The following is a 27063-nucleotide window of genomic DNA, read 5'->3' on the forward strand; positions in this document are numbered from 1 at the left end:
CGTAACTTAAACACTGATATAATTATTTGATATTGTACACAAAGTTGTTTCAAAGATGCAGGTGTTTTTTTGTGTTTCCCACATTTGCCACTATGACCAACAGAGGGCGCCAGAGTTTGCCATCTCTGATTGCCTTGTTCATTGCTGTATTGTATCATGGATTGAACCGTTTTATTTCAGATTGTATGGGTTGGTGAGCGGGGAAGAATGTGTTCTATTTAATTTGTGATTTTAACGCAACAACAAATAAACTTAAAAAAAAATGTCTTTCTGGAAAATATTAAACTTTTTTTTTTATTATGTATCACAAGAAAATACAGTAATTATTCACTTGAAAAAAACAAAAACAACACAATATGATATCATGTGCAGGACAATAGGCTCAGGGCTCAAACTGATGGTGAGTTAAATACACATTTGTGTGTTTTTGATTGGATGAAGCTTATATTATGCTTTAAATGTCTTAACATGACATTCACAGAGCAGTTCCTTAGAAACCTGTTCAACAGAAGAGTGGCTGTTTTAATATTTAAAGTCATTCATCTGAAGCTCCTCTTCCTCCTGCTGTTGTTTTGGCCACGTTCAGATCTAATTACCACTATTATTATTATTACTGCATGTATACACTTGTCTACCAGTACCCAGAAATAATAGAAGAAGCCACGACGCAGAAAGCCCCAGCGTCCACTGTAGACCATTATGTTCACCTCCACACCTCCTATCTTTTCTTGGTTCCTCCGAAACCTGGTGACCAATCAGAGATGTTAGTCTTGAATGTGCCACATAACATCCCACCTGTAACCCAGTCTTTGAGAATGACTGGACGACAGCACAGCATGTCGTTGTATTTCAGAAATAGGGATGAATCAGGTCAACTAAATTCATTGCCATCTAAGCTAACACGCCAACATACCTGAAGCAGTCCGAGTCCCAGAGGAGGAGGAAGAAGATGAGGAGGAGGAGGGGTAAGAAGAGGAGTGTGTAGGTCTACTATTTGTATAGTAGTTGTTGTAATTGTTGCCATGGTTTCTGCAAAACACACACACAGAAAAATGTTGAAGTCTGTGAGTGAAATGAAAAGAAGAACATATCCTCCATCGCCATCTTTACTGACCTCTGACGACCAAAGAGATATCCCAGCAGCCCTCCTGTCCCCATGCCACTCCAGAAACCTCCGCCTGTGCCAGTATTAGCTCGGCCTCCTGGGAACTGTTGTCCATGGGTGTAGTCACTGTGGAAACCGTAGCCTGGGTTGGCCCCAGCGTGTCCTGAAGAGAAGGGGGAAGAGATTCTCAAGTCTTTTTCACACAAAAATGAGCAGGTATTTACAAACCCAGTTATAAAAATGACCTCTTTAAAAAAAAAGAAGAAGAAAAAGAATATCGAAAGCCCTGTTTCCGTGTGGATAAGGTCTAGGACTAACTGTTACAGTACCTGTAAAGTCGGGTTTGAATCCTGGGGGTGGAGGTCCTGCGTTGGAGCCATGGTTATTAGCTCCAGGGTAACCGGTTTGTCCTCCGTCCTGCCCCCCCTGGGGCATGTTTCCACTGAGGAACATCTTATAGACACAATAGGCCACGAGCAGAAGCACACCGACCACCAGCAGGCCTCCTAAATCGTCACTCTGAGATGAGTGTGAGCTGTGATGACTCTGCTGCTGCTGCTGCTGCTGCTGCTGGCGATTGTTCCCGGAGAAACCGCTGAAGAAACTGGAGGCAAAGCCCCCGAGACCTGAGACAGACGGACAGAAAAAGACACTTTCTAAATATGTCACCCAATGTCTGGAAACATGAAGCCTCATTGATCTGACAATCCCACCTCCAAATCCCTTGGATCCTCCCCAGCTGTTTCCCTGTGTCCTCCTCTGTCCGTCTTCAGTCAGTTCCAGCGAGTACTCCAGTCCACAGGAGCCCTTCAGGATGTAGGCATCATTGGGATGGTTGTAGCCCTCACAGCTCACCTCGATGCGACCAAAACGGTACGAGTTGCCCATATCGGTCTTGCACTCCCACTGTCAAACGGAATCATTTTACACCAAACCTATATCAATAATCAATAAATATCAATAATGACAAATGTAAAAATTGTCTGTGTAGGTTGAAGACTGTGGGCAGGAGATATTTTTGTGATTATTTTCCTGGACCTCACCTGTACATCCACTCCATCCCAGCCTTTGTTCTTACACTGTACCACCTCTGGGACAAAGGTGTGGCAGCCCGCTGTGCCACCAACGCACTGGAGCTGAGGAATAGGCTGAGAGCGCCTCCCCCTGGTGAAGCGACCTTTGTACAGAGTCAACACCTGGACGTCTCGCAGCAGTACACTCTCTACAGGAGGGAGAGGAGAAAAAACACAACACCAATATATTAATATAAAGGGCGTACTGTTCTCTTAATAAATAAATTGTCACTGATTTGTGAAAATACCTTTCAATATATGTATATAACACTATATGTATGACTAATGTCTACCTTTTACAATTCTACAAAGCGTAGTTTGCATCTGTGACTGCTGAAGAGGGATTTACCACGACCTGGCAACCCAGAAATTGTACTTACAGGTGGTCTGTAACTGGTCCATTAAAAATAACAAGTATATACAGTGAATACAGCATTAAATAATTAAATTTGGTCTTAATAACGTCATAAATGTCAGCAATGACGAATAACACATGTACTTCACGACAAGCTCGAGGGTTTCAGGCGCTAGAGTTTTAACAGGAAGTGTCAGCATCAACATGGCGGCTCAAAACAACGCCACATAAACTGACATTAACATTCAAACGGACGTTTTAAAAAAAAGAAACGAACATACCGTCGTCCCAGCTGTGGACATGTCCCAGAAACACAAGCGGCAACAGCGCCACAACAAGCCGCTTAAACTCCATCTTCTTCTTCCTTCCTTGACTTCAGCGCGATGTCAACAGCTACCCGGACATTCTGCTATGTCGTCTGTTTTCGTTCACGTCAGCCAATGAGGGACGAGCACGACGGTCGGTTCAGCCAATCACAGCCCATAGAGCGGGTATGATGTAAGAGGGTGAAACCCAATGACGGGGCGGCTGCGACGTGAACCGGAAGTGCTTTTCTCGAACTTTCTCACGCAATGAAATAAAAGCCAAGGGTTTAATTCTCCAAAGCATCAAAGACTTATTTGGTGGAGGAGTTAGTTAGACAGAAAAAACAGACTCTTTTTTGGCAGAATGTTAGCTAACTGGGCTAACTTTTGACACAGAAAAAACCAGACTCTTTTATGGCAGAATTTTAGCTAACTGGGCTAACTTTTGACACAGAAAAACCAGACTCTTTTTTTGGCAGAAATGTAGCTAACTGGGCTAACTTTTGACACAGAAAAACCAGACTCTTTTATGGCAGAATTTTAGCTAACTGGGCTAACTTTTGACACAGAAAAAAACAGACTCTTTTATGGCAGAATTTTAGCTACCTGGGCTAACTTTTACAGACAGAAAAATGCACTCTTTTTTGGCAGAATTTTGGCTAACTGGGCTAACTTTTGACAAACAGACTCTTTTTTGGCAGAATTTTGGCTAACTGGGCTAACTTTTGACAAACAGACTCTTTTATGGCAGAATTTTAGCTAACTGGGCTAACTTTTGACAGAGTAAAAACGGACTCTTTTTTTGGCAGATTTTTAGCCAACTGGGCTAACTTTTGACAGATAAAAAGAGCTTCCGGGGATCAATAAAGTCGTCTAAATCCAAATAAATATGACAGTAACAACAGAACACTGTGGTCATAGTAAAAATTAGGTCTTTTATTTTGCTCAATCACCCACTGCTCAGCCCATATTATTAAATCTCTGCTATAAGTTAGATATTTACAACATCATTCAAGGCCCTTCACAGAAAAAGCATCATGATCGTCTTTAGAAAGAAATCTATTTACATTGTACAAAACATTGCATACGCGATGATCACTACACCAGACCCCCTTCCCTTGCGAAAATAAAAACAAAGAAACAAAAAATAAAAAAAGCAGTCACATTTTATCCCCCCCACTCACATTTCATTTTCTCCACCATAACTTGTGCATTTCTCACTGATATCACCCCCCATACCAACAATGAGGTGTGTTTTTATTCTAATTTCCTTTTCATACGGGAAGTTACGAGGTCACAGTCAACAGGTCAGCTACCGAATTAGTCATCGAGGCAGTCAGTAAGGCAGGAAGGTCACATCACGGCGCTCTCGGTGCGTGTCCACGTACGAAAAAACTCATTCAAGCCAATAAAAATCAGTAAATCTGCAACTAATCAGTTGTCATGGTAGAAGACGGGATGGAAGATGGAGCACAGTGGGGGCGGAGCTTCAGGTGGTTTAGACCAGTGTTTCCCAAACGTTCTAAATGGGGACCCATTTCTGCATAATTTAGAGCCATATCTGTGAAACCTAATATAAATTTAAATTGGCAAACAAATAAATTCTAAGAAAATTGAAAAACAAACAAACCATTATTTAAAATATAATACACACAATCTTAACTAAAAGGTCGGGAAAATTGTGGGGGGTGGGAGGCGGACTAATTTGTAATTTCCTGTGACCCAGCTGTGGGTCCCAACCCAGACTTTGGGAACCACTGGTTTACACAAACCAACTCTGTATGAGGTTTTATGTGGGAGGACATCTTCTTTCAGGCTCAAGTCAGTGTTGATAAGCATGTGGCGAATACTTACGGTAGCCTAGCAACTTACAGTATAAGCTTTAAAGGGATAGTTCTTCTATATATATATACATATATATTTGTGTGTGTATGTGTGGTTAACAAATGGTCCGTATTGTTACGCTCAGTGAAAACATTGCGGCCAGTGTGGTCATAAAGAAAAACAGGCGTTAGCCAAAACCGCTAACTCTCTCCTGCACCAAAGTCCATAGAGAAAAATAGCGTTTTTAGCTAGCAGGGAGACAGGAGTCTTGCGGGTCCACTGCTGCCTCATTTGGCAAGTTTGTGTCACTGATGAAAGTCTAAACAGAGGATTTTAAACGCAGAAGACACAAAATAATACATTTTAACTTAGTGATGGGAGACAGCAGTGAATCAACAACTCCTTTGTGCCGTGACGTAAAAATCACAGGTTTTTTTCTATGGATCTTTGGTGCAGGAGAATGAACATTTTATACGCAAATTCCAGTTTAGTGAATATAAGTGGGCATAGATGTTATGAAGCGGGGGAAACTGAACTATCCCTTTAAGGTCCTCTCTGACGGCCCCGATTGTTCACACACAGAACAGTTTCTTTAACAGTCAGCCATCACGACATCATCATCATCATCAACCTAACACATTCACAATTGTTAGAAGAAAAAAAATTTAAAAGGTACAACTGCTGTTTTTTTCTTGAGTCCAGCCTAAAAAAGTGTAATTAGAGCTAGACCGTTGAATATTAAAGCCTGATTTATTCTCCATTGAATGACACCTTTGATAAAACTTTAGTCGTCTCCATGGCAACCGCACACCGACCTTCAGCTAGGCCCTTTTTGCACAGCAGCTATTTTCACAAATTTCAGCTGAGATGTTACCGATCACATTGACGACGGATCTGTTCCGTTCACGCAAGTCAGGACAGCGCGACTGTGAACCTGCATGCACCCTGAAGCTGAGCGAGCTAAATGGAACCCAGCCATCATTCATGTGATGAGCTACACCTGCGATGTTCCCGTCAAAATGGCTGCCGTGCAAAAAGCCCAGCAGCTACCAGATTCGTGCGAAAGTGCGGCTACTTCCTACAAGAGTTACTGACAAAAAGTGTTCACGAACTGCGCACATGCTAGCCCTCAGTAAGGACATAGAGAAAAACATACTTTAGCCACTTAACACAATAACTTAGCTTAATAAATATACACAAGGTTAAGTCTACGATATGTCGGGAATACGTTTGTGGCTGAATTTCGGCATTAGAGAGTCTTTTCCTTCCGAAAACTGAAGTTCGTAAACTGCTCGCTCTCCCACACCAAAGTCCATAGAGAAAATTAGCATTGCTAGCTCGCAGAAACACATTAGCAGCCATTAGTCTACGATATGTCGGGAATACGTTAGTGGCTTTATTTCGGCATTGGAGAGCTCTTTCCTTCTGAAAACTGAAGTTTGTAAACCGCTCACTATACCACACCAAAGTCCAAAGAGAAAATTAGCATTGCTGGTTTTTGAAGGCTGTTTCCAGGTCTTGATAGGAGCTAGCCGCACTTCGCATATAGAACAAATCGGGTCTCTAGAACGGATCAGGTCTTGACAGGGCCATCCAGATAGGGATATTGTTGATTTGTGTCTATAATTGTGCAATTTTTTAATAAATTTGTTGATATAATTTATGCAGAAGAGAGTCTGACTTTTGTGGTGAACAAAATACTACGGCATAGGCGACGCATGAAAATTCCACAGGTGCATTTCTGTCACAATGACGGAGTGTAAATGAGGTTTTAGGAGTGACGCGATCAATTTAAGATAATCTATGCAGCTGCTTAGAAAAGACCTGAGAGCCCGAGAGAACGGACAGAGACGGAGGCCACCGCGTTTCCCGGTTCAGTGTTTGAACGCCAGTAGCTTCAGCGCCTTATCTACCACTTCACCTGCCGTCTGTGCAGTAGCTGAGTACACGCACTTAAGGTTTGACAGAGGCCGAAGCCAGCAGTTTTGGGCTGAAGCTGTTATTGGTGATCACACGGGCTACATCCATACTTCCGTTTTGGAAAAAAATCATAAATTCTCGGATGTTGAAGTGAACTCAGCTCCGAGATGACCGTGTTCCAGTTAGGAAACTAAACGCGGACGTGTGCACGTTGTTAGCAATGCCAGTCGATAACGACAACAAAGCAACATTTCCATGTATAAAAATGGAACCGTACTCTGTGTAAGACTGAAACAGAAGTGTTTGTATGAGTGGCAGCCATCTTGAAATCCTATGTTCCGACCTCCAACTACAACAACTAAAACTCACCTGGAGTTTTAGACAAAGCAGGCAAAAATCTTTGAAAACTACTCAGAGAGAATAGGTGTGTTGATATGGACGCAGATTACTTCCAATTTGGTCTTGATTTAAACATCTTTTTTTTATAAATAATGAAAACGTAGTAGTATGAATGTAGCCTGACTCACTCTGACTCCTTCATTTTAGAGGTGCACTGACAGTGATTGGCTCATGACAAGAACATCTTCTCGATCGAAGGACAGTGTCTGTAAACGTATAGTGTGGATGTGTTTCTTGGCAGGTGTGAATCAGTGTGTAGATGCTCGCTCACCCTCCCCTCCCCTCCCCTCCCCCCCCGTGCGCCGCTCTTCATACAGCCACGATGTTGTTCATTTCCCATTTCTGAGTGGTTTTGCTGTTGTCGCAGTCTCCTATGAACACTTTGTGGAGCAGGTCAGAGCGGTCCAGACACTTCCCTGTCAGGAGAGAACACATGAATGATTATCCCGCTTATTATTATTAGCAACTCAAGCTCGAACTCGGGTGGAGCCGACAGGCGAGTCCGCGGGTTTGTACGTTACTTTGCAATCTATGACGTAGAACCTGAAACACTTCCTTCCAAAAAAGCTTTGGTGTTGGGGATTATCCATTCAGGAGGACGTCCTCCCTTTTCAAAGTTAAACAAAATAACTGTAGCTACCCAACCCGTACCGGGAACACGTTCCGGAAACCCGAACCGGATTTGTTCTATGCATGCGCAATAGGCGTTCCAAATAGGAAAGCACATATTTACCTGTTGGCACATGAGTGAACCGATGAAGATCCTGGACACAGAGAAAGACAAACATGGGTTTACACTTCACACACTTCACACACTGACACTCTTTGTCTTGTATGCTTTTCTTCAGTGTGTGTGTGTGCGCGTCACCTTGAAGTACTTCCACTCATTGTGCTGGTTCCTCTCACAGTGTGTGATAATGACAGCTGAATTATCTGCTCTGGCCAGGCACTGGTCGTACTGCATCAACTGGTTGGCCTCATTGATACGGAACAACTGTGCAACACACACAAACACACCCCGCAACATGAGTGTCAGCGCGAGTGATTATTCACGTTATTATTTTTCTAGCTGTGTATGATTACTGCTGTGGGGTCACACAAGGTAAAGACTGATTCTGTATGTAATAAAATCTATCTCTTCTACAGTATATGATATCTTTAGAATATATCCAACATTTAACTTTGCCAATAAACAACCTTTTCTGACTTGAAATGAGGTAGAAGACTTGAACGTTAAAGGTGATGGTAGAGAAAACGTGACACTTATTTTCCGTCCATATTCCGTCACTTAATACATTTAAAAGCGACACACAATGAATCGATTATAAATGCAGCTCGAGCAAGAGCAGGAAACGGGAGACGAAACAACACGCCGCGTTAAACGCTTCATACCTGGTTGCCTCCCATTCTGTGGCACGGTCCAATTTCCACGTTGCCTCCGTTGGTGTGTCCCATACTGTCAATGCAATAACTGGTCTCAAAGCCGCGGATCTATACACACAGAGGTTAAATTTTCAAACCTTTCTATAACCTTCCATATAAATAGTATTTCACTTCCTTCTAATTAAAAGAGATGATATATACAACCAAAATTGTGTTTTTGTTGTGTGTTTAAACTCACCTCCCCCCATTCCACATTTTTAGGAGGCAGAGGGTAGTGCGCCGGAATGTCGTACGCTATTTCTTCCATGAACCATTTGAAGCTCTTGCATCGATGCTCCTCCCTGAGAAACGTTTGATAAGTCATTTACGAATCATAAATACATTTAAAATAAAATAAGTTCCACCAAATTTCCCCAAACTTGGTGGAAAGACGTTATAGACCAAGATGAACAAAAAAGTCAACTGTAACCAGGGCCTCAACTCAACAGCTCTTCAACTTGTAGAGTGTCTTGACTGTATTTGTTGTGCGAATGTCTCCTTGTTACATTTGTTTTTGCGTAAAAAAAAAACAAAAAACACATTTTACCTGAAACGTTTAAGCTCGCTGATGTCCCCGTAGGCGAGAGTGAGAGTTTCGGGACGACTGGCGTAGAAATAGTCCTTATATTCATCCCACCACACCTCCACTACACGGACGTAGTTCTGTACACACACACACATATATATATTTATATAGTACACAGTAGAAAGTGACGGCAGGAACAGACGTGATGACAAAAGACAAACTGCAAATTTGCGCTCCTCCTTTCCCAAATAGGACATTAAAGGAAGATAAATTGTTTTATGCATGTGTACTCACAGACTCAAACTATCAGACTTCTGTTCTGCTTTCTAAATCAAAAAGTTTGGACATAACATTAAACTTTTATGTAAAAACTACATTGTATAAAGTAATTACAATTATGAAATTAGGATAAAATGCTGTTAAACATAATAAAAAAAGAAGATAATATCTAAAATTAGGATAAAACCTAATAAATAAAGAGAAAAAAAAAAACAAACCCAACAACTATAACATTTGGATAATACCCCATAAATGTAAAGTTAAAAACAAGTTTGAAAAACAATACATGAAAAGGAATGCAAAACCTTATAAATGATATAACAAAATAGTGAAATATTGAATATAAAATTTGCATAAAACCCTATAAAAGTGAAAAAAACTAAATAAAACCTTGGAAAAAACACGATAGTTTATGTAAAACCTTGATCAAATTGTTGCTAAAATACTCTTAAAGTAAAATAGAAAATTCTAAAACTTAACACTTAAACTATACCAAAATGAATGCAACAATCACTCAATTTAGGATAAAACTACCTAAACTAGTTAATTGTGAGGATGAAAAAAGGAAAATAAACCTTTGGAAAGAACATGAAAGTAATGTAAAACCTCGATAAAGTATATAAAAACTAGTGTAATAACTATAAAATCTGAAAAAACCTCTAAAATGGAAGCTATCATTTTCACAGCCGTGTCCAGTATGGAACAGCTAAAAGGTTCTGATGGTTGTTATTTGTTGCGTCCACACAAGGACACTCTACCTTCAGAGTGGGCGAAGATCCAACATGTGCAGGCGGTGGGTTCCCCTGCCATCCGTGCAGTCTGTAGATGTGACCGATGCGAGAACACGGAACGAAGAGCAGCTGACCGCCGCACTGCCAGATCTGCGTGAATCAAAAACAAAGACAATATTGTAGTAAAAAAGACCTTTGAAACCATCACTACGAGTAGGGTATAAACAAGGACATTTACCTTGTACGATATCTCAAAATTCTCTCCTCCCCATATCTGCAGGCCCGGGTCATACAGACCCAGCTCAAAGAAGAAGTCTCTCTCGATGGCAAAGAGACCTCCTGCCATGGCTGGAGACCTTCACGCATGAAGAAACACACACATCCAAGACGACACGTACACGCTTATAAAAACCGACGTTATAACACTGCATCTGTGTCAGAGATTCACACCAGAATCACTCAAGGTCGGGACACACCAAGACCACGATTCAGTATCAATGCAATGATATTACGCTATCAATTCTAGCCGAGTGGCCTCTGCTTTTTGGTTTTCCATTTGTGAGACGCTACAGAAACAGTTGGCGTGAGCCGACTCTGCGTTTCTGAAGTCGCCTTGGTGTGTCCCGCCGTTAGCGCTTTGCTGTCGTATGCGACATGTGATGATAACAACACTGAGAAGAAGAAGAAGAAGAAGAGCAGAGGAACAAGCAAAGTGAGAACAAATCAGAATGACAGGATGACATGATGGATGATGAAGTGTTCAGGTTGGGGAAAGATGGAGGGGGGGGGGGATGATGGTGCCCCAGTCCGATCCCAATTCACAGAGGAAGCTGCCCTGTTGATCCGTCCCAGCACAAATCTCCTCATCCCCCAGATTGGCTACTTCTGACTGAGGGCAGTGTTGCTATGTTGTCATCAGATCTTTGAATTGGCTAAAATGAGATGCTAAATCAGAGCCCGCCACCTGATAAATAGGAAGGGAATTCTTCAATTTGCCAAAGCTGCAGCAGTATCATCAGAGAATCAGACTGAGAGCAGAAGACAGCACCAATTAACTCCCAGGGTTAGAGATATTAGAGACTGGACAGTTGATGAACAGAGAAGTGGTTAGAGATGCTCCCAATCAGAGAGAGTGCAGTTGGTTAGATGTCGACCTATAGGTTAAGTTTGTTGGCAATTACACATCCCACGTTTCTTTTTTTCTGACATGAATATGTACAGTAGAGTTGGTTTGAGATCAGCTTCTTCACAAGTTAGTTGATGTTAAAGAAGAAATATGGTCACACTGGATGCCTGAGCAAAGTCTGTGTTGAAATTAAAATGCGCTTTCTATTATCGGACAGCGCCTGACCACTTGTAAGTACAGGTGTAGATACTGAGACACAACACTTCAGGCGGGGGGGGGGGGGGGGCGAAGACACATTGTGACCACAACAACTATGTGAGCGGAAATTCGTCGGCGGCTCTGAGCACAGCTAGCGTAAAAGTGGCGACAAAACTGCGCAGTCTCCTCTGCTGTTGTCAGTTTCTCGCTTTATCGAAGACGACTTCTTCCCATGCGTCTAAAAGCAAAATTAGTCCATATAACAGCGCGACTTCACATGCATGTCGTCAAAGTTTCATTTTAGTCGGACTGAGACAATAATCTGGTTTTCTTAATGTCATGTTAACACGTTAGTCTGAGTAAAATTGAGCAAATCTTAGTCAAGACTAACATTGAGCAAATCTTACTCAGACTAACATACCGGAATAATGCGATTCATAGTCCAATTACTGCATGTACATGCTTAGTCGGACTGGAGTCGGACTGGACTTCTCTCCAGGCTTTGACACGAACATAGGAGACCACGTATAAACTGCAGTACTGTTGCCGGAAATCGTACGACATCGGCGTCTTTTTCAGACAACACAGCAACCACAATCTAATTTGTATCACATTTAACAGCAGTTACTAATCATACAGAAACGCAGCACCATCCATCTCTGCTCTTATTGGCCGAAAGGACCAACCAATGCCGGGTGAAAAGATAGGCGAGACAGAGCAGATCAGCGACGCAGCCCTTACATGCTACACACAAGCATCCAGTGTGGCCTGAGTCAGACATTTAGTAAGCACTGATCCAGGTTTGCTGGGACATGTTTTTACTCCTGTGTTGACACTGCCCTGGATTAGTGAGGAGACTTTTGTGTACCTATATGGCTCAGTCTGAGATTTTCTGAGGTCTTTTTCCCTCTCTCCCAGAGGAACTCTCTTCCAGAGCATGCTCCAATCCCAGGCTCCTCTAGCAAAGCCATCTTGGTCTCCTCCACCCTGGGCATCCATGGTGTACCTCTCGCCGTGTATGGAGTCGATCAGAGGCACCGTACACACCGTTCTGACGGAATGGAGGTGGGAGGGGGGAGCATGCGTACAAGATACACGGGAGGGAGAGGTGTAGAGGGTGGATGTACATGAAGGGGGGGGGGGGGACAAAAAAAGGAAGCAAATACAGCCAGCAAACCAATACAAGACAGACAAATGGGGTGGGGGGTGTCAGACACCAAGACAGTGACAGTGGAGGAGAGGACAGGTGGGATGAAGGGATGGGAGATGGAGACACAAACAGAACAGGGATGAGTGAGTGTTAGAACGCTGGCTCTGCGGTGTGTACCGGTAAGGCTCGGTGGTGTATTTTCGTTCGGCCTTCTCTTTCTGGCTAAGTGGGACTCTCTTCCAGAGCAGACTCCAGTCCCACGCTCCTCGAGCCAGGCCGTCGTCATCGCCACCCTGCTGAGGCTCCATAGTGTACTCATTACCATCTATATAGTCTATCAGGGGCACTGTACACACTGTCCTACACGTACACACAAACACACACACACACTTTTGTCTGTATGCGTCCTACTGTAGCACAGTGCTTCTCAATTATTTTCTGTTATGCGTCAAAGAAATATCTTCGTCCACGACACAACTCTTAACGCTGCAGTATATATGTCAGGCCTGTATGTGGCGCTGTAACGCCACTCAGTTGTGAGGAAGTAGACGGAGCAAAGAGCAGGGCCACAGAATTGTCGTTCGCCTCAGATTATACCTAATTGAAACCTGAAGCTGGGATCTGATTCGGGGATCATCAAGAATATCAATAACGCTGAGAAATCCTGCATACTGTACCTTTAATGTGCTGTCTGATTCGCTTATATTTGTAGTATAACAACACAAACAAACACAAGAGAAAAAACAACAGATATGCTGAAAAGGAAGGTGATGATTAAATATACAGTACAGACGACAACTATGAATGAAACATTTTTAGGGAATTTTAGGCTAAAAGAAGAAATTCCTTCTGACCTACATACCTACCACAAGTTAGCTTAAAGTTTGCTAAAAGAAGACATTCCTACCTACCTACGTTAGCTGAAAGAAGGCATTCCTACCTACCTACGTTAGCTAAAAGAAGACATTCCTACCTACCTACAAGTTAGCTAAAAGAAGACATTCCTACCTACCTACAAGTTAGCTAAAAAAAGACATTCCTACCTACAAGTTAGCCTAAATTTAGCTTAAAAAAAAGACATTCCTACCTACAAGTTAGCCTAAATTTAGCTAAAAGAAGACATTCCTACCTACAAGTTAGCCTAAATTTAGCTTAAAGAAGACATTCATACCTACAAGTTAGCCTAAATTTAGCTAAAAGAAGACATTCCTACCTACAAGTTAGCCTAAATGTAGCTAAAAGAAGACATTCCTACCTACCAATCTACAAGTTAGCAAGTTGAGATGTGTGAAGACTGAACAATGCACGTTCAGAGCGTTTGTTTGCGCTACCTGTCTTTTGAAATCGGAGCAACCAGCGGAGGATACCAGTTGACTCCCACCTCACAGTGAGCGTCCAGGTAGATCAACACCTACAAAACAAGCACACACACCCCCACAGGCACGTCTTTGTTTTAGTTTAACCCATGTGAGCTGCAATACTGTTGTGGTATCGACCAAACTACTTCTATATTATAGGGTTATAACCCTTGCTGATACGATACTCAGTATTGGTATAGGTCCGATACAGGACAAAATACCAGGATAGGATATCATAGATAAAAAAAACTTGAGTGTGTCTTAGCTATCTTTGCTAGATTTACCTCACATCCACAGATGTGTTACCAGTCAACACCAATTTGAGGCAGTAAAGAGCGACCAATACCTGTCCTTTATCGGCCTTGTGCGCTCCGATACTCCTGGCCTGGATCAGACCTTCCCTCTTCTCATTTCGGTAGAGCTTGACAAGACCGTTCCACTGCTTGATGTATTCCTCCAAACGCTCCTTGAGATGGACTACACACACACACACACACACACACACAGATGGAACTTCTCATTAATACATGTGACAGCATTTCTTTGCATGTTTAATCCATGCCTGTAAATAAAGAGACCAATAGTTTTGTTCAATTTTGTTCGACCCATGTCGGTCGACCTACGAAAAACATCTACATATACAGTTAAACCATTAGTGAGAGGAAACGTGTTTAACAAGTTCATGGCAACGCGAGCGAACGCACCTTTGTTGCTGAAGTCATCGATCATGACGATCTCAGCCAGGTATCTCCTGGGCGTCCTCTTGATGACACTGTGGACAGTTCTCATCAGCGTGGACCAGCCTTCGTTATGGAACACGATCACCACGCTGGAGGTGAGCAGTCTGTCGTCATAGTTCCAGTACTTACACCTACAGAGGGAGAAGTGTGTCGGTCTCAAATTACTTGCTTGTCTTCACAAAAACAGAGCTTTTATTCTGAAAAAAATCTGAATGAATTCAACTAAGATTCTGTTGCTAGAACTGATGGTTAACTTCAACTAAATGATTGGTTTGGAAAATAAAAACAAAAACACTTCTGTTTTCATGGTAACAGCCAGGTTTGGGGGGTAAAAAATAACTACTTGCATGCGTTAGGTTCAAAGAAGTAGAAGTAGAAGAAGCTGCTGATTAAATACAATACTCACATTATTGTTAGTATAACACAGGGCTTAAGGCACTGATGTCTGATGATGTTCTGGCCAAATATTCAATTGGTTGTAGACCTTATTTTCAGCAAAAAGACTGACATTTTCATTCAAGGAGCTGACACCGGAGTCCAGGCACCGTTAACCAGTTAGCTCCGTTAGCTGCATTAGCTCCTTCTAGCACCATTAGCGTGCCTACAGTCAAACTGGAGCGGTGTGTTTATTAAACGAAAAAAGCAGCGCTACAAATAACCAGCGCACCTGTGTACTGCGTATGTGTGACTCTGTTTTTAAAGTTTAGCGTTACTTTGGAGGCTCATTTTAACAATCCGGAGTCACGTAAACATGACATCACGCGTGTCTTTTTCCGGTCAGTCGTCATGGAAACGTGGCGTGCGTTTGACAGCCCTAAAAATAATCGTTGGAGCTCTAATATCTTCACGACAGTCTATAGAACTACATCAAAGTGGTGACGGCAGAACTTGAGGTTCCTGTTTTTGGGGGCGGTGCTACGCTCAATTTTGCAAGTTCACAGACGTCATATGCAACCAGGCTCCTATTGGGACGATAATAGGCAGTCGATCACACTACAAAAGTGACATGCTTTGTCGTCCATTTCCTTCCAAATGGGAGAATTATACATAAATCATTTGATATTGACAAAGACCTGAAGAACTAGTGATTGAGACCATTAGAAGTTGATTAATTTTCCTATTTGGCTTCAACTGGCAAACCTGAAGACTGTTTCTGACAAGAACACAGACAGTAAAGTGAGGCTATGTCAGAGAAATTACAGTGGGGTAATTACACTGATGACACAATGCACTTTACACAACACTCATCCAAGGTGATCTATAAATATTACAAAGATGTCTTTCACTGGCTGGATTATGAAGCAACTGGCTGGGCCTTCCCAACCTGTAGCTGTCAGATGGGTTTAAAGGCAGAGTGTTTAGTTGGGTGTGAACCAGTTACACCTTCCTAATGCGTGTTTACATTGCCGATTGGCAAACAAACAGGATAAAAACATAATCAAGGAAAACAGCCAACCGCAAACCCAACAACTGTTTCAGCAGACACTTGTGTGCTGGTATTGTGTTTTAAGACGCTACTGGAGGAAGTGGAGAAGAAGTAAAGAGTTGAGGAAGTGAGGAAACACTGGAGACTAGACTACTAATAAAGACAGGGGGTAAAAGAAGGTCAAAATAAATAAAACAAAGTAAATCGGTACAAGACGTACTATGAGCAATGAAAGGACGGAGCGTGACAAAATAAAAGGCAGTCAAATAGAAATGGAAATTCAGTAAAAAGGAGACTTAAATGATTTGTGTTGGATCCAAAAATGAAGTAAAGGTCAAATAAAGGTCAGCTCATAAGTTTGGTTCACAACATTGCTGCCCTCAGGTCTTCAGGAAAAACTTCTTAAGAACAAAAATGTTTCATTCATAGTCCAGCCATGGCTGATAAGCACCAGTCGCTGGAGTGAGAATGCAGTGACTGTGTCATTGTTTTGGTACTTTTGTATTAAACTGCAGCCTCAGAGTTTTCAAACCAAAACAGGACACAAGGTTCTAAAACATCGGGGGTAACGTGGCGTCAAGCTAATTCAATCTTGGTACCTTACTCTTAAAACTACTGCATCTGGACAAGTGATTGTCCTTGGAATCTTGGTCAAAGTCAGTCTTTGTAATTTGTCTCCGGTGAGACAGAGATCTTGGAATTCTTATTTCATCACGTCGTCATTTGCACTCTCTTTGCTCGCCTTTACTCGCTCATTGTTCTGCACGGAATCTCACGTCAACGGCGGCAAGAGAGACAGTGTCCACCATGCCGCGAGTAATTACGACTCTACATTTGTTCTGCGTAGGCCTCAAGCAGTAGGTAACTTCTTTCTTGCACAAAATTCAAGGACTTTCAATGACCCCATATCTATTTTCAGGGCAAATTTCACGGACTCAAGGAAAAAAAACAACAAACAGAACCAGACAGACAAGTCTGCTGTTCTTCTGCTAGGTAAAATAAAACCGAACTTAGGGTTTCAAAGTCACAAAATAACACATTTGAAGCGACCGACGGAGGCAGCAACAATTCAATCTCTGTGTGCTCCGATGTGAAAATGTACTTCTATCCTCTAAGGACTTTGGAGTGGGGCGTGAGCGGCTTATACAAAAAAGGAAAAAGGCCGTCTGACAGTGAGGTAAAGCAGCGAACAAGGCACTTACTCTTCGTGGCGTATGTCGTTGATGCTTCTGTCCAGTGAGATCATGTCACTCGCCACCATGTTGAAGCCAAACTCTTTGATGGAGGCTTGAACCGCGTCTTTGTACTCGGCGCCCAGAACAAGAGGCTTAGCTTCCTCTCCGGGACCATTGAGGACCCCGTGAGGCTCCGGTTCCTTTGGCTCAAAGTTTCCCAGCACGCCTCGGCTCAGGACGGGGCTGTCGTAGACCAGCGTTTGGGGTTTGAACGTCACATACTGCTGCTGCATCACCTGCTTCTGGTTCAGCTCCTGCTCGGGTTTCTGGAAATCTTCAACAGCTCCTGGACACAAAGAAAAACAAAAGAATAAAACGCCACATGATTCCTTTGTGATGTGGAGCAAAGAAACAAAGAAAATATTCACATATAAGAAGCTAAAACAATCAGAAATCTCGTTTTAAACATGAAAAAAGCGATTAATCGACAATCAAAATAGTTGACGATGAATTTAATAATCAAATTGTTTCAGCTCTAATAGCGACACATCGCGATATCTGTCCAACTGAAGAAAGACAAAACAACGTGAAAAGATTAAAGTGCAGGATTTCTCTACACTCTTAGAAATAAGGGTTCCAAAAGGGTCCTTCTACAAGGGCTGAAGAAAGGGTTTTTCAAGGGCTCTTGGTAACACTAATGGTTCCGGTAAGAACCATTTTGATCCAGAGAACCCTTTAAAACCCCTTTCCTGAATAAAGGGTTTTTAAAAGGGTTCCAGGTGGAAAGGGAAACATCTGCACAAACATGGACTCCAAGAAAAGACATAAGCGGAGTTAAGAGTCAACCAAACAACAGATAAGCAGAGTCAACCAACGTGTCAGTCAGGTTGTTCACCTGCCAGGTCTCGGCACGAGTCAAGGAAACCAACAGGTTGTTGTAGTAGTTGGTCTAGTTCGAAAGGGAAAGGGGAGCGATGACGACGAGAGAGAGCCGTCATCCATTTCGGTTTTGTAAAGCACTCAACCTTGAGTGTCGTTGCAGCTGTAAACCCAACAAGCAGCTTTCACAAGACCGCATTCTGACAGAGACGGTGAGTTCACAGAAGCTCTGGCGCTGGTGTGGAACCACACAAAGTTAAAACACTTCCAAAGCAAGGACGGTAATGATTAACCCTCATTTATTGCCTTCCACCAAGGAGGATATGTTGTTATCGACGTGGCTTTATCTGCAAGTGCAACTTTTTCCACGTACCGATTTTGACGGATCAATCTGAAAGTATGTTCCCATTGAATTGTGGTAAAAATCTACACTGATGATGACATCGGTGGGTAGTGCGATGATCCAATTTTCAAGAAATCCTTCTTTCTTATAATCTGCGACTGTCAAATCTAAATCATATGCGTGGACTTTGTCCCGGAGTAAGGCTCTATACCGATCCAAATAAAAGTCTTCTGGATCAGTATGCGAGACGTAGGCGACGTTGAAAGTTGGAACTCACCGTGTTTTTGTCTGATGGCGTCGAGGTCCACCTCCACTCCCTCCACATGAGGCCACGGCATCACAGGCTTAAACGGACCTTCGTTGGGCAGCATATTGCCTTCCTGCGTGGGAGTAAATGACATATTTAACATGATTAGATTATTTTTGGGGGGGGTTAGGTCGCTCTTAATTTGCAGTTTTTTAATGGAAACTATGATTACTTGTATTACCAGCATTCTTCTTCCGAGAGTGTTCTAGAAAAAGCACGATATCAAGCACTAGCCCCTCCACAGGTACAAACGCTGACCCACTTCACCTCACTTTTAGTCATTTCTTTGTTATACGGAGCAGAGAAACCAGAAAATATAGACATTTAAGAAGCTGGAAAATCAGAAGACAGTCAAAAACTCTGGTATGATGCTAATTGTGTGGCTGACAACGCAACTATGTCAACAGAGCTGTGCACTGTAGACACTTTATTGTGTACTAATATGAAATCCAGGACCCGTCGGTTATTTTCCTGATTAATCGAGTACTCGCTTGTTCTGTAAACACACACACACATCAGAAAATTTAAAAAAATGTCGTTCAGCGTTAACAAAACCTCCACAAACAACAATGATTCACTTTTAATGACTTCTTTGTTATTGTTAGTTGAAGATCCATGGATCATCGTCGCATTAACTGATTAACTTTTGATCATCAAACAAATCCCTAGAACACATGCTAAATATAGATGCACGAGGAGATTGGATCAATGTGGACATGTCTGAATTTTAAACAAACACCACACAGTTATGGATCGACATGGTTTCCCCAGGTACTGACTGAGCTCGTGCCAACTGTGCACACCTCAGTTCCGCCTCGTGGTGACGTATGCGGACATGGTACATCCTGGACTGAACCTGTTGTTGTGTGCTATAGTCGGACTGTCACATCCACAGAACACTGACAATCAATTTGATTGGTGCTACATTTAAAAAAAAGGGATGACGAAAATCTGATTAACTATAGACGAATACAAATACAACAGGGGCTCAATGAGGCAGCCAGACACCAATCTCCATGACAACCGTTACAGTACAGTAAAGCTGCCTGAATGAACGAATTAAAGCGTGTCCTGGAGACACCATCCACGGTCACACTGTTCTTACAGAGCCGATGAATGCTCTGTTAACTTCCTAACATAGAAGTTTGTGGAGGGGGGGGGGGGGTGCTGTTGACTTACCCGTTTGTTGAAGGGGTTGTCATCGTTGGGTTTGGGCGTCAGAGACGACCACAGCACCACCAAGCCGAGAAACGTCCCAACGACGAGCAAACTCCGTAAAAGGAAGCCCACTTTCACCCTCATGGCGGACGCTAGTCCTCGTCCTAGTCCTCGTCCGGGTCCCGGTCCCGCGGCTAGCCGGGCTTAGCTGCCCCACCGCTATGCTAAGCTAAGTTAGCTGCTGCTTGCTGCTCCTGTGCTGCTTCTTCTAACAAGTGCTAACCGGGCTGTCAGCGTGTTTCCCCCCGCCCACGCAGTTTAACCCGACAGCGGGGATAAAAGTCTGAAGCGCGGTGTTGACAGCTCCAGCTCCACGTCGGTGTTTTTTTGATTCACCGGGCTTGTGGCGAGCCCTGTGTCCGTCTCTTGTACACTGCTGCCCCGCTAACGTCACTGCATTTGATACGCCACCACTGGCTTTGCTCTCTCACACACACACACACACGTTTCTCTTCTCGCTCTGGATGTTGACTGTTATTTACACTGATTCAGCCCGTGTCTCCGAGGTGTCTGACAGGGTGCCGTGTGCGGTAATGATGATGAAGGCAGGTTCAGGTTTGACTTGCTGTGGGAGGAGACACGAGGTGTGTCCGTCTGTCTGGTTCCTGACGTGTGCGGCTTCGCTATGAACAAAAATGCCTGTGGTTCGTTCGCTGTTGTAATCCATGGGAACGCGGAACTTACGAACGTTTTACAGGTCAGCTATGGAGGACGAGACCTGACATATCAATAAATAAATAAATTAATAAATAAATTAATAAATAAATTAATTAATTAATTAATTAATTAATTAATTAATTAATTAATTAATTAATACAGGAATAAATAAATACATACAATAATAAATAAATAAATGTATAAATAAACACAAATAAATAAATACAGGAATAAATAAATACATGCATAAATAAATAAATAAAAACATGCATAAATAAATGCATAAATAAATACATACAGCTTTTTGCTTTACATTTATTCCTGTATTTATTTATTCCTGTATTTATTTATTTATGTATTGATAAAAATATTATGCTTTTGAGGCCACAAATGAATGGCAGCCAGTTGGGCTCGTGTTTTTACCACTCTCGAGGGTACTATTCGTTTTTTGTCCATTAGGACCCCCCACCCCCTTGTCTACGCCACTGCCTTTTAAATGGCTGGAAAGTATGTGTATATCCAGATGAGCTATTTATTATCGAAAACGCCTTGTTGACTATGGAGGACGAGACCTGACATATCAATAAATAAATAAATAAATATTAATAATAATAATAATAATTTATATTTATGCATTTATTTATTTATGTAAAATAAATGTTTTTTTTCCGAACTTCTCAACTGGAATGTGGTCAAGTTTGGCTAGCGCCACCACCAGGTTCCTCTTGTGCGACACCAGCTGTCAATCACACTGGTGTCAACTCAGGCTATTAAAACCATTAAAGCCATCACATTTACTCTGTAGATATGAACATTCACAATAATAACATCAACATAACAAGCTTTATTTATATAGCACTTCTTCAAACAAGGTTATAGTGGTTCATAAATTAATAATAATACGTTTAAAGGCAAAACAATTAATTATTAAAACATATTAATAGAATGATTCATAAATTAAAAAAACTAGAGAAACATGAGCACAATTTAAAACAAATTAAGTGAAGTCAAGAAACGCAGAATGATAAAATATGATTGTTTTTTTCCCGTTTTGATTCAACAGAAATAACCAACCTATATGTTATTATGTTATATATGTTTTCAGTTAAATTTGGCATTTTCAGATAATAATAATAAAAAGTCCAGTGTCAGACGTAATCTGCATCCATACATACATGCCTGAAAAAGTATATCACATGACCATTCAAATAAACTGGGCAGGCACATGAAGGTGTAAACAGGAAGTTGATTTTTTTGTTACTAATGACTAACGAGACACAGAAAGATAGTCAAGTCGCAGCTGATAAGAACCAGTCAGGAGGCAAATGCAGGTCCCTGTACGATTCCACCCGGCCTGAATGTGGCACAGAAGTACATCTAAAAAGGTAAAAGAAGACGTGGATCATGCACATGAAACAGGTGAGAAACTGACCAAACAGACACGACAACGACGAGAAAGGTGGTGACAGCAAATGACATCACTGTTTTCCCAAAAGTTTTGAGTTTTTGAGGGCAGGCCTCGTGCGATTTTCAACGATACACAAAGTGGCGTGGACACCTATGTGTGCTCCAGGTACTGAGTGAGCAGAGAGGGCAGAGGAAGACAGTGCAGCTCCGTCAGTCTGGAGCGACCAATCAGACGCCTGATATGGATACGACACAACTGGCGGAGAGTCCTCGGAGAAACTGGAGGGAGGGGACAAAAAAAAACGTGGTTTACTTTACTTTTCAGCCTCAGTGCATCAGTATGGAGCTCCAGGCGTCACGTGACTCTTTGTTTACATCACCGCGTCGGCAGGAAAAGCAGCACTTTTCCTTATTCAGTACTACAGAGCTCTACAGTATGTTAACCCTGCCATGCTGGCAGGAAAAGCCTCTGAAAAATGAACAGTGTCAGTTTCAAGCTTTGCGCTCTTTAAGCAAAAGCAAGACAGACTGAGTACATATGGAAACGGGTATATACGATAACCGCATTATCTTCACCTTTCCGATAATATTTCATTCTGCTGCAGAGTTACGCAATAAAATTACGCGAAAAACGCCAAGATATTTACGCCAATTAGCGTTGGATTCTGTAACAGCGCCGAAATTGGCTGAAAGGGAAAATGAAGACACTTTTGCGGAGTTACGCGCCCCTTAAGTTTCCCTTAACTGCAAACCAGGAAACTGCGATGAATCTGGATGAAAACTTCAACGTCAATAGCATCGAGCGTGATTTATAGCAGTGACACAACTCTATCGTTCTTGAGATCTTTGGTGATCCCGTAAAATGTTCGCCCGTTAGCGTGTCCGCGACCGTTTCAGCATCCAGGCGCTGAGAAGACGAGTTGCCCGACATATTGCCTGGTTTATGAACGTGAACAGCGTCTCGCTTCCTGTACCTTCAAATGCCTGGAGAAGCTGCTTTGTTTTTCCACCAGGGGGCGCCAGGTCCACCGGTCGCCGATTGTTATCGTCTCTGACGTTGACGTCGGCGCCGTATTCCAGCAAGACTGACGCCTGGTCAGCGTCGTCCTGCGTGACAGCGGCATGAAGAGGGCTGTCTCCGTCTCTGCCCACGTTGACGCTGGCACCTGGAAGAGACGAAGGAGGAGAAAACGTAGGGTTTGAACGGTCGTACGCATGAGAATCACTGCAGGAGAAACGGCACACCTGTCGGCTTTTTATCGACACGGAAGCCAACTGCGTGAACAGCTCGTACGATTTGCCACGATGGGCGCGCTGACCGCAAGTTCTCCGCGGTTACACGGTTGGATAGCGCATTACGCAGTCGTAGAAGTGTAATCGCCGCTTTACTCTAAACAACATTTCACCATCAACCAAAGCATTTTTGCACACACTGCGGAGAAGAAACGCTTAAACCCAGCCCTCTGGGGGGGGGGGGGGGTGCAGGAGGTGACGACAGGACAGGTGTGGACAGTGAATGAAACGCACCTTTGTGCAGCAGAATCCGGGAGCAGGCGGTGTGTTGGTGGAGGCAGCTCACGTAGAGAGGAGAACCCAGGTGAGACACCACGTAGTCTGGATCAACACCGTGAGAGAGCAGCGCCTCTACACACTGGCTGCTACCTGTGCACAACAAACACACACGGATGTAATTACCACAATTACCAAATCATTAACTGTTGGTAACTGTGTTGCTTCTTTGAGCAGGAATGAGCCGTCACTGTTTGCTCTTGTAACAACTGTGTTTGTGTGTTTGTTTATGGGTGTGTGCGTGCACACCTCTCTTGCAGGCCTCGTGCAGAGCTGAAGGGTGGTGCGCGAGCGCGGCGCGCGGCTGCGCTCCGCTCTGCAGCAGCAGCTCCGCGCAGCCGCCGCTCCCAGAGGAACAACAGTTGTACAGAGGAGTGACGCCGTCGATGGTGGCGGCGTTCACCTGCGCGCGGACGCGAAACGACAACATTAGCATTAGCAGGTAACACTTTAGATCAGGGTACACATATTCGCCATTCACTAGGCGCTTATTAACATATATATAAGTTGCATACTAGCCCTTTATTAGTCATCATTAAGCACGTGCTTAATATTTACTATATACATAAAGGGCTAGTATGCGACTTATATGCATGTTATTAAGCACCTAGTTAATGCTGAATATGTGTTCCCTAATCGAAAGTGTAACCGTGTATTTCTACATATATAAACGTGTGTATATACTATACATATATAAACAATGACTTTATCTCTTGCACCGACGGTGACATGAAGACTAGCTTACATTAGCGCCGGCGTTTATCAGCGCTCTGACACAGGCGACGTGTCCCGACAGACAGGCTTCATGGAGAGGGGTCACATGATCGATGGTGACGATGTTAGCGTGATATCCCTAAGGTTTAAAAAAAAGAAAGAAAGAAAGAAAGCACAAAGATTTATTATGATTTTAACTATGAAAGACGTGCAAAAGCCTTGTTAACGGCGGTACGTTAGCGTATGTGATGTGTTTCCATGTTTACGCGACTCCCGATTGTTAAAATTAGTCACTAAAGTAAAGCTGAACTTTAAAAACAGACGCACACATGCGCAGTACACAGGTACGCTGGTTATTTGTTAGCTCTGTTCCAGTTCGACTGCAGGTGCGCTAAAGGCGCTAACGCGGCTAATGGAGCTAACTGGTAAACGGCGCCGCGGCACGTAAACATGACATCGAGCGTGTCTTTTTCTGGTCTGTCGCCATGGAAACGCGTCATTCGTTAATGTGCGTTAACGTTGACGCCGTTAGCGTGTTAGCGTGCCCAGCAATATATCGAGAATGACAAATGACAACAACAAATTATAATAAATAATGTATTTAGACTTTTATTTTTTATGTATTATTTTTTTCCACATTAAAACCTCTCTAACAAAATTACCTACCCCGTCTTTAATGGCATTACCTGAGCCAGCAGAGTGCGGAGAGCGAGCAGTCGACCCTGAGAGGCCGCTTCATGGAGAGGGGAGCGATCTGCCCACGAGCCTGCAAACACACACACACACGCACACACATCATACACAGAGGGAAACACCTTAATACTAAGACGTGACCACTTTAACGTCTCCGGAGTCACGCTACGGGGGGGAAAAAAGGCGGATAAATTACACAAAACCTGAAGAAAAAACTTGAGACAATTCTGTCTCTCAGTGTGTGTGTGTGTATGTCTAATCGGCTGTGAGGACACATTTTGTTTGAAAACCTGTCCTTGTGAGGACATTTTGGTCTTTAGGTGAGAGTTCAGGTTCGGAGACGCCTGTATTTGCATTATGTCTTTGAATGTCCCGTGTGTGTGTGTGTGTGTTCTGACCCTTTTTTTCTGTCATAAACACTGACCTTGTCAGGACCATTGGTCTTCATGGAGACCAAAAACCTGGTCCCAATGAGGCAGAACCTCATATCTGAGGAACTGGATTTAGGTTTAGGGTTAAGAATTGAACGTTATTAAATAATATGGTCAATGCAGTGTCCTCAGAAGAACTTGACCACTGTGTTGTGGTAATGACTCAGATGACCACAGGGGGGCGACAAATCACCTGGTAAAGTGTATGTGTTCACAGATTGTGTATCAGAGGTTGCAGTAGTGAACTATGTGGTTATATTTGGTGCTGGGGAAACTCTTTCTCTGCAGCTGTGGTGTCAGTGACACACACACACACACACACACACACACACACACACACACACACACACACACACACACACAGCTCTCTGAGTGAGGACACTCATAAATATGTAATGCATAATGACAATAATGTGCTCACGAAGACGGGTTTGAAGCAAAATGTGTCCTCATACATGAAAACACACACACACACACAGAGTCTACACAACATACCCATGTCTCCGTCTCCCCATGGCCCATCCAGCCACTGGTACGTGTACGACATCTTGAATGAAGGAGAAATTACTGACAGAAAGGCTCGACACAGACTGACCAACTGTTTACTATCACTGTCTGTCATTGGAATGTTTTACTAAATGTCAACTAAATAGGTTGTAAAAACACATAATCTGCTTTTGAACCACACAGTGGGAACACAACCTGGTTTTTATTCATCTTTTATTCAATTTTTTTTTTTACATTTTTATACATATATTTTCAAGTTGTCGTAGCTTCTTTATTATCTTTTTTAATTATAATATATTTTTTTTACATTGTTTTTGTCAAAATCTTGTATCACTGCACTTTTTCATGTTATTTTTCACAATAAAATGCAAAATGTATAGTATGTAAATACCTTGAAAAGGATTATACTGCTCATTATGTTACCTTTATTGTATTCACTGTTTTTCTATTATATATTATATTATATATTGGTATTTATACTTATTATTTTAAATATTATATTTTATTTACTTATTTTACATAATTTGTTGTTGTGTCTAATCCAATTTTACATTTCTATATTGTTATTTTGTACGCGAATATTCTTATTAATTTATAATTGTAATGCTTCGTCTTTTCATATCTATTTTCTTATTTAAAGAAAAATGTTTTTTTTATTATTATTTCATATATTCTACTTTTTTTTTTTTTTTTTTAAATCACTGTTTGGTGCAGAAATGTTTAAAATAATAATAATTCTACAACTCCCTACTACAAAACTCCATATTGGGATCAAAAGAGTAAAATCTAATCTAATCTCGGATGTTGACCATGAGCTCAGCGGTTCACCCACCTTGGCTGGTCAGAATGCCCCAGCAGGCCTTCTTCCTCTCCGGGCCTCGTTGAGATGGTGCTCCGGCCTCTGCGCCTCTTTTCCGGGACACCTCCGGAGCTCCAGGCGGGACCTCGGGCATGTTCCTGCGGGTCCAACTCACGCGTTCGCCGCTCAGATGTGCCACTGTCCGCAACCACAGAGTCAGGGAGGAGGAGGAGGAGCAGGAGGAGCAGCGACGTGATTGGCTGAAAGGTTTTGTTGCTGTTGTTGTTAAACGCACATGACCAACTCACATGCGCGTACACGTGTCCGCAGAGAGGCTATTTCTGTGCTCGTGCTCGAGCAGAGCGAATCTATACTAAGCGTGACGTCACCAGATTTCTTGAAAAAAGGGATAGATAGATAGATAGAT

At 42.6% G+C, this 27063-nt stretch overlaps 3 protein-coding genes across 6 annotated transcripts; all 3 read right to left on the reverse strand.

The window, feature by feature from the left end:
• Positions 1–287: 287 nt before the first annotated feature.
• On the reverse strand, positions 288–2943 carry saraf (store-operated calcium entry-associated regulatory factor). Its single transcript, XM_083905951.1, has 7 exons — positions 2815–2943; positions 2149–2327; positions 1819–2011; positions 1435–1731; positions 1115–1268; positions 914–1029; positions 288–744 (listed from the first exon to the last, which is right to left on the reverse strand). Exons 1-7 carry the CDS (start codon positions 2885–2887, stop codon positions 719–721), a joined length of 1038 nt encoding a protein of 345 aa, XP_083762077.1. The 5' UTR covers positions 2888–2943; the 3' UTR covers positions 288–718.
• Positions 2944–7270: 4327 nt separating this feature from the next.
• Positions 7271–19949, reverse strand: galnt7 (UDP-N-acetyl-alpha-D-galactosamine: polypeptide N-acetylgalactosaminyltransferase 7). 3 transcript variants are annotated; one of them, XM_083905942.1, is made up of 15 exons: positions 19821–19949; positions 18612–18714; positions 17140–17446; positions 14476–14642; positions 14118–14248; positions 13745–13824; positions 12132–12314; positions 10178–10295; positions 9967–10089; positions 8951–9066; positions 8603–8705; positions 8374–8472; positions 7850–7975; positions 7715–7745; positions 7271–7397 (listed from the first exon to the last, which is right to left on the reverse strand). In XM_083905942.1, exons 1-15 carry the CDS (start codon positions 19941–19943, stop codon positions 7291–7293), a joined length of 1917 nt encoding a protein of 638 aa, XP_083762068.1. In that variant the 5' UTR covers positions 19944–19949; the 3' UTR covers positions 7271–7290. The 3 variants fall into 3 exon arrangements, with proteins under 3 accessions (XP_083762068.1, XP_083762066.1, XP_083762067.1); XM_083905940.1 differs by having other exon boundaries at positions 17140–17458; XM_083905941.1 differs by lacking the exon at positions 12132–12314 and adding an exon at positions 12591–12773 and having other exon boundaries at positions 17140–17458.
• A 1397-nt stretch (positions 19950–21346) lies between these two features.
• asb5b (ankyrin repeat and SOCS box containing 5b) lies at positions 21347–26833 on the reverse strand. Of its 2 annotated transcripts, XM_083905956.1 has the most exons (8): positions 26670–26809; positions 25826–25877; positions 24893–24972; positions 24238–24345; positions 23742–23895; positions 23451–23585; positions 22898–23089; positions 21347–22202 (listed from the first exon to the last, which is right to left on the reverse strand). In XM_083905956.1, exons 2-8 carry the CDS (start codon positions 25875–25877, stop codon positions 22075–22077), a joined length of 849 nt encoding a protein of 282 aa, XP_083762082.1. In that variant the 5' UTR covers positions 26670–26809; the 3' UTR covers positions 21347–22074. The 2 variants fall into 2 exon arrangements, with proteins under 2 accessions (XP_083762082.1, XP_083762081.1); XM_083905955.1 differs by lacking the exon at positions 25826–25877 and having other exon boundaries at positions 26670–26833.
• Positions 26834–27063: the final 230 nt, after the last annotated feature.

Source organism: Microchirus variegatus (assembly GCF_963457635.1).
Source record: "Microchirus variegatus genome assembly, chromosome: 19".
Lineage (NCBI taxonomy): Eukaryota > Metazoa > Chordata > Actinopteri > Pleuronectiformes > Soleidae > Microchirus > Microchirus variegatus.

What these genes read in the sequence shown, in the direction of transcription:
- saraf (XM_083905951.1), bottom strand. Translation starts at nt 2,887, where the DNA reads ATGGAGTTTAAGCGGCTTGTTGTGGCGCTGTTGCCGCTTGTGTTTCTG. An exon ending in GGGATGGAGTGGATGTACAG is followed by an intron (nt 2,012 to 2,148) that starts GTGAGGTCCAGG and finishes TCCGTTTGACAG; the next exon opens with TGGGAGTGCAAGACCGATAT. An exon ending in TATCTCTTTGGTCGTCAGAG is followed by an intron (nt 1,030 to 1,114) that starts GTCAGTAAAGAT and finishes TGTGTTTTGCAG; the next exon opens with AAACCATGGCAACAATTACA.
- galnt7 (XM_083905940.1), bottom strand. Translation starts at nt 19,943, where the DNA reads ATGAGGGTGAAAGTGGGCTTCCTTTTACGGAGTTTGCTCGTCGTTGGG. An exon ending in CGATGACTTCAGCAACAAAG is followed by an intron (nt 14,249 to 14,475) that starts GTGCGTTCGCTC and finishes GTGTGTGTGTAG; the next exon opens with TCCATCTCAAGGAGCGTTTG. An exon ending in ATTTTGAGATATCGTACAAG is followed by an intron (nt 10,090 to 10,177) that starts GTAAATGTCCTT and finishes TGATTCACGCAG; the next exon opens with ATCTGGCAGTGCGGCGGTCA.
- asb5b (XM_083905955.1), bottom strand. Translation starts at nt 26,790, where the DNA reads ATGCCCGAGGTCCCGCCTGGAGCTCCGGAGGTGTCCCGGAAAAGAGGC. An exon ending in TCCGCACTCTGCTGGCTCAG is followed by an intron (nt 24,346 to 24,892) that starts GTAATGCCATTA and finishes TTTAAACCTTAG; the next exon opens with GGATATCACGCTAACATCGT. An exon ending in TGATAAACGCCGGCGCTAAT is followed by an intron (nt 23,896 to 24,237) that starts GTAAGCTAGTCT and finishes GTCCGCGCGCAG; the next exon opens with GTGAACGCCGCCACCATCGA.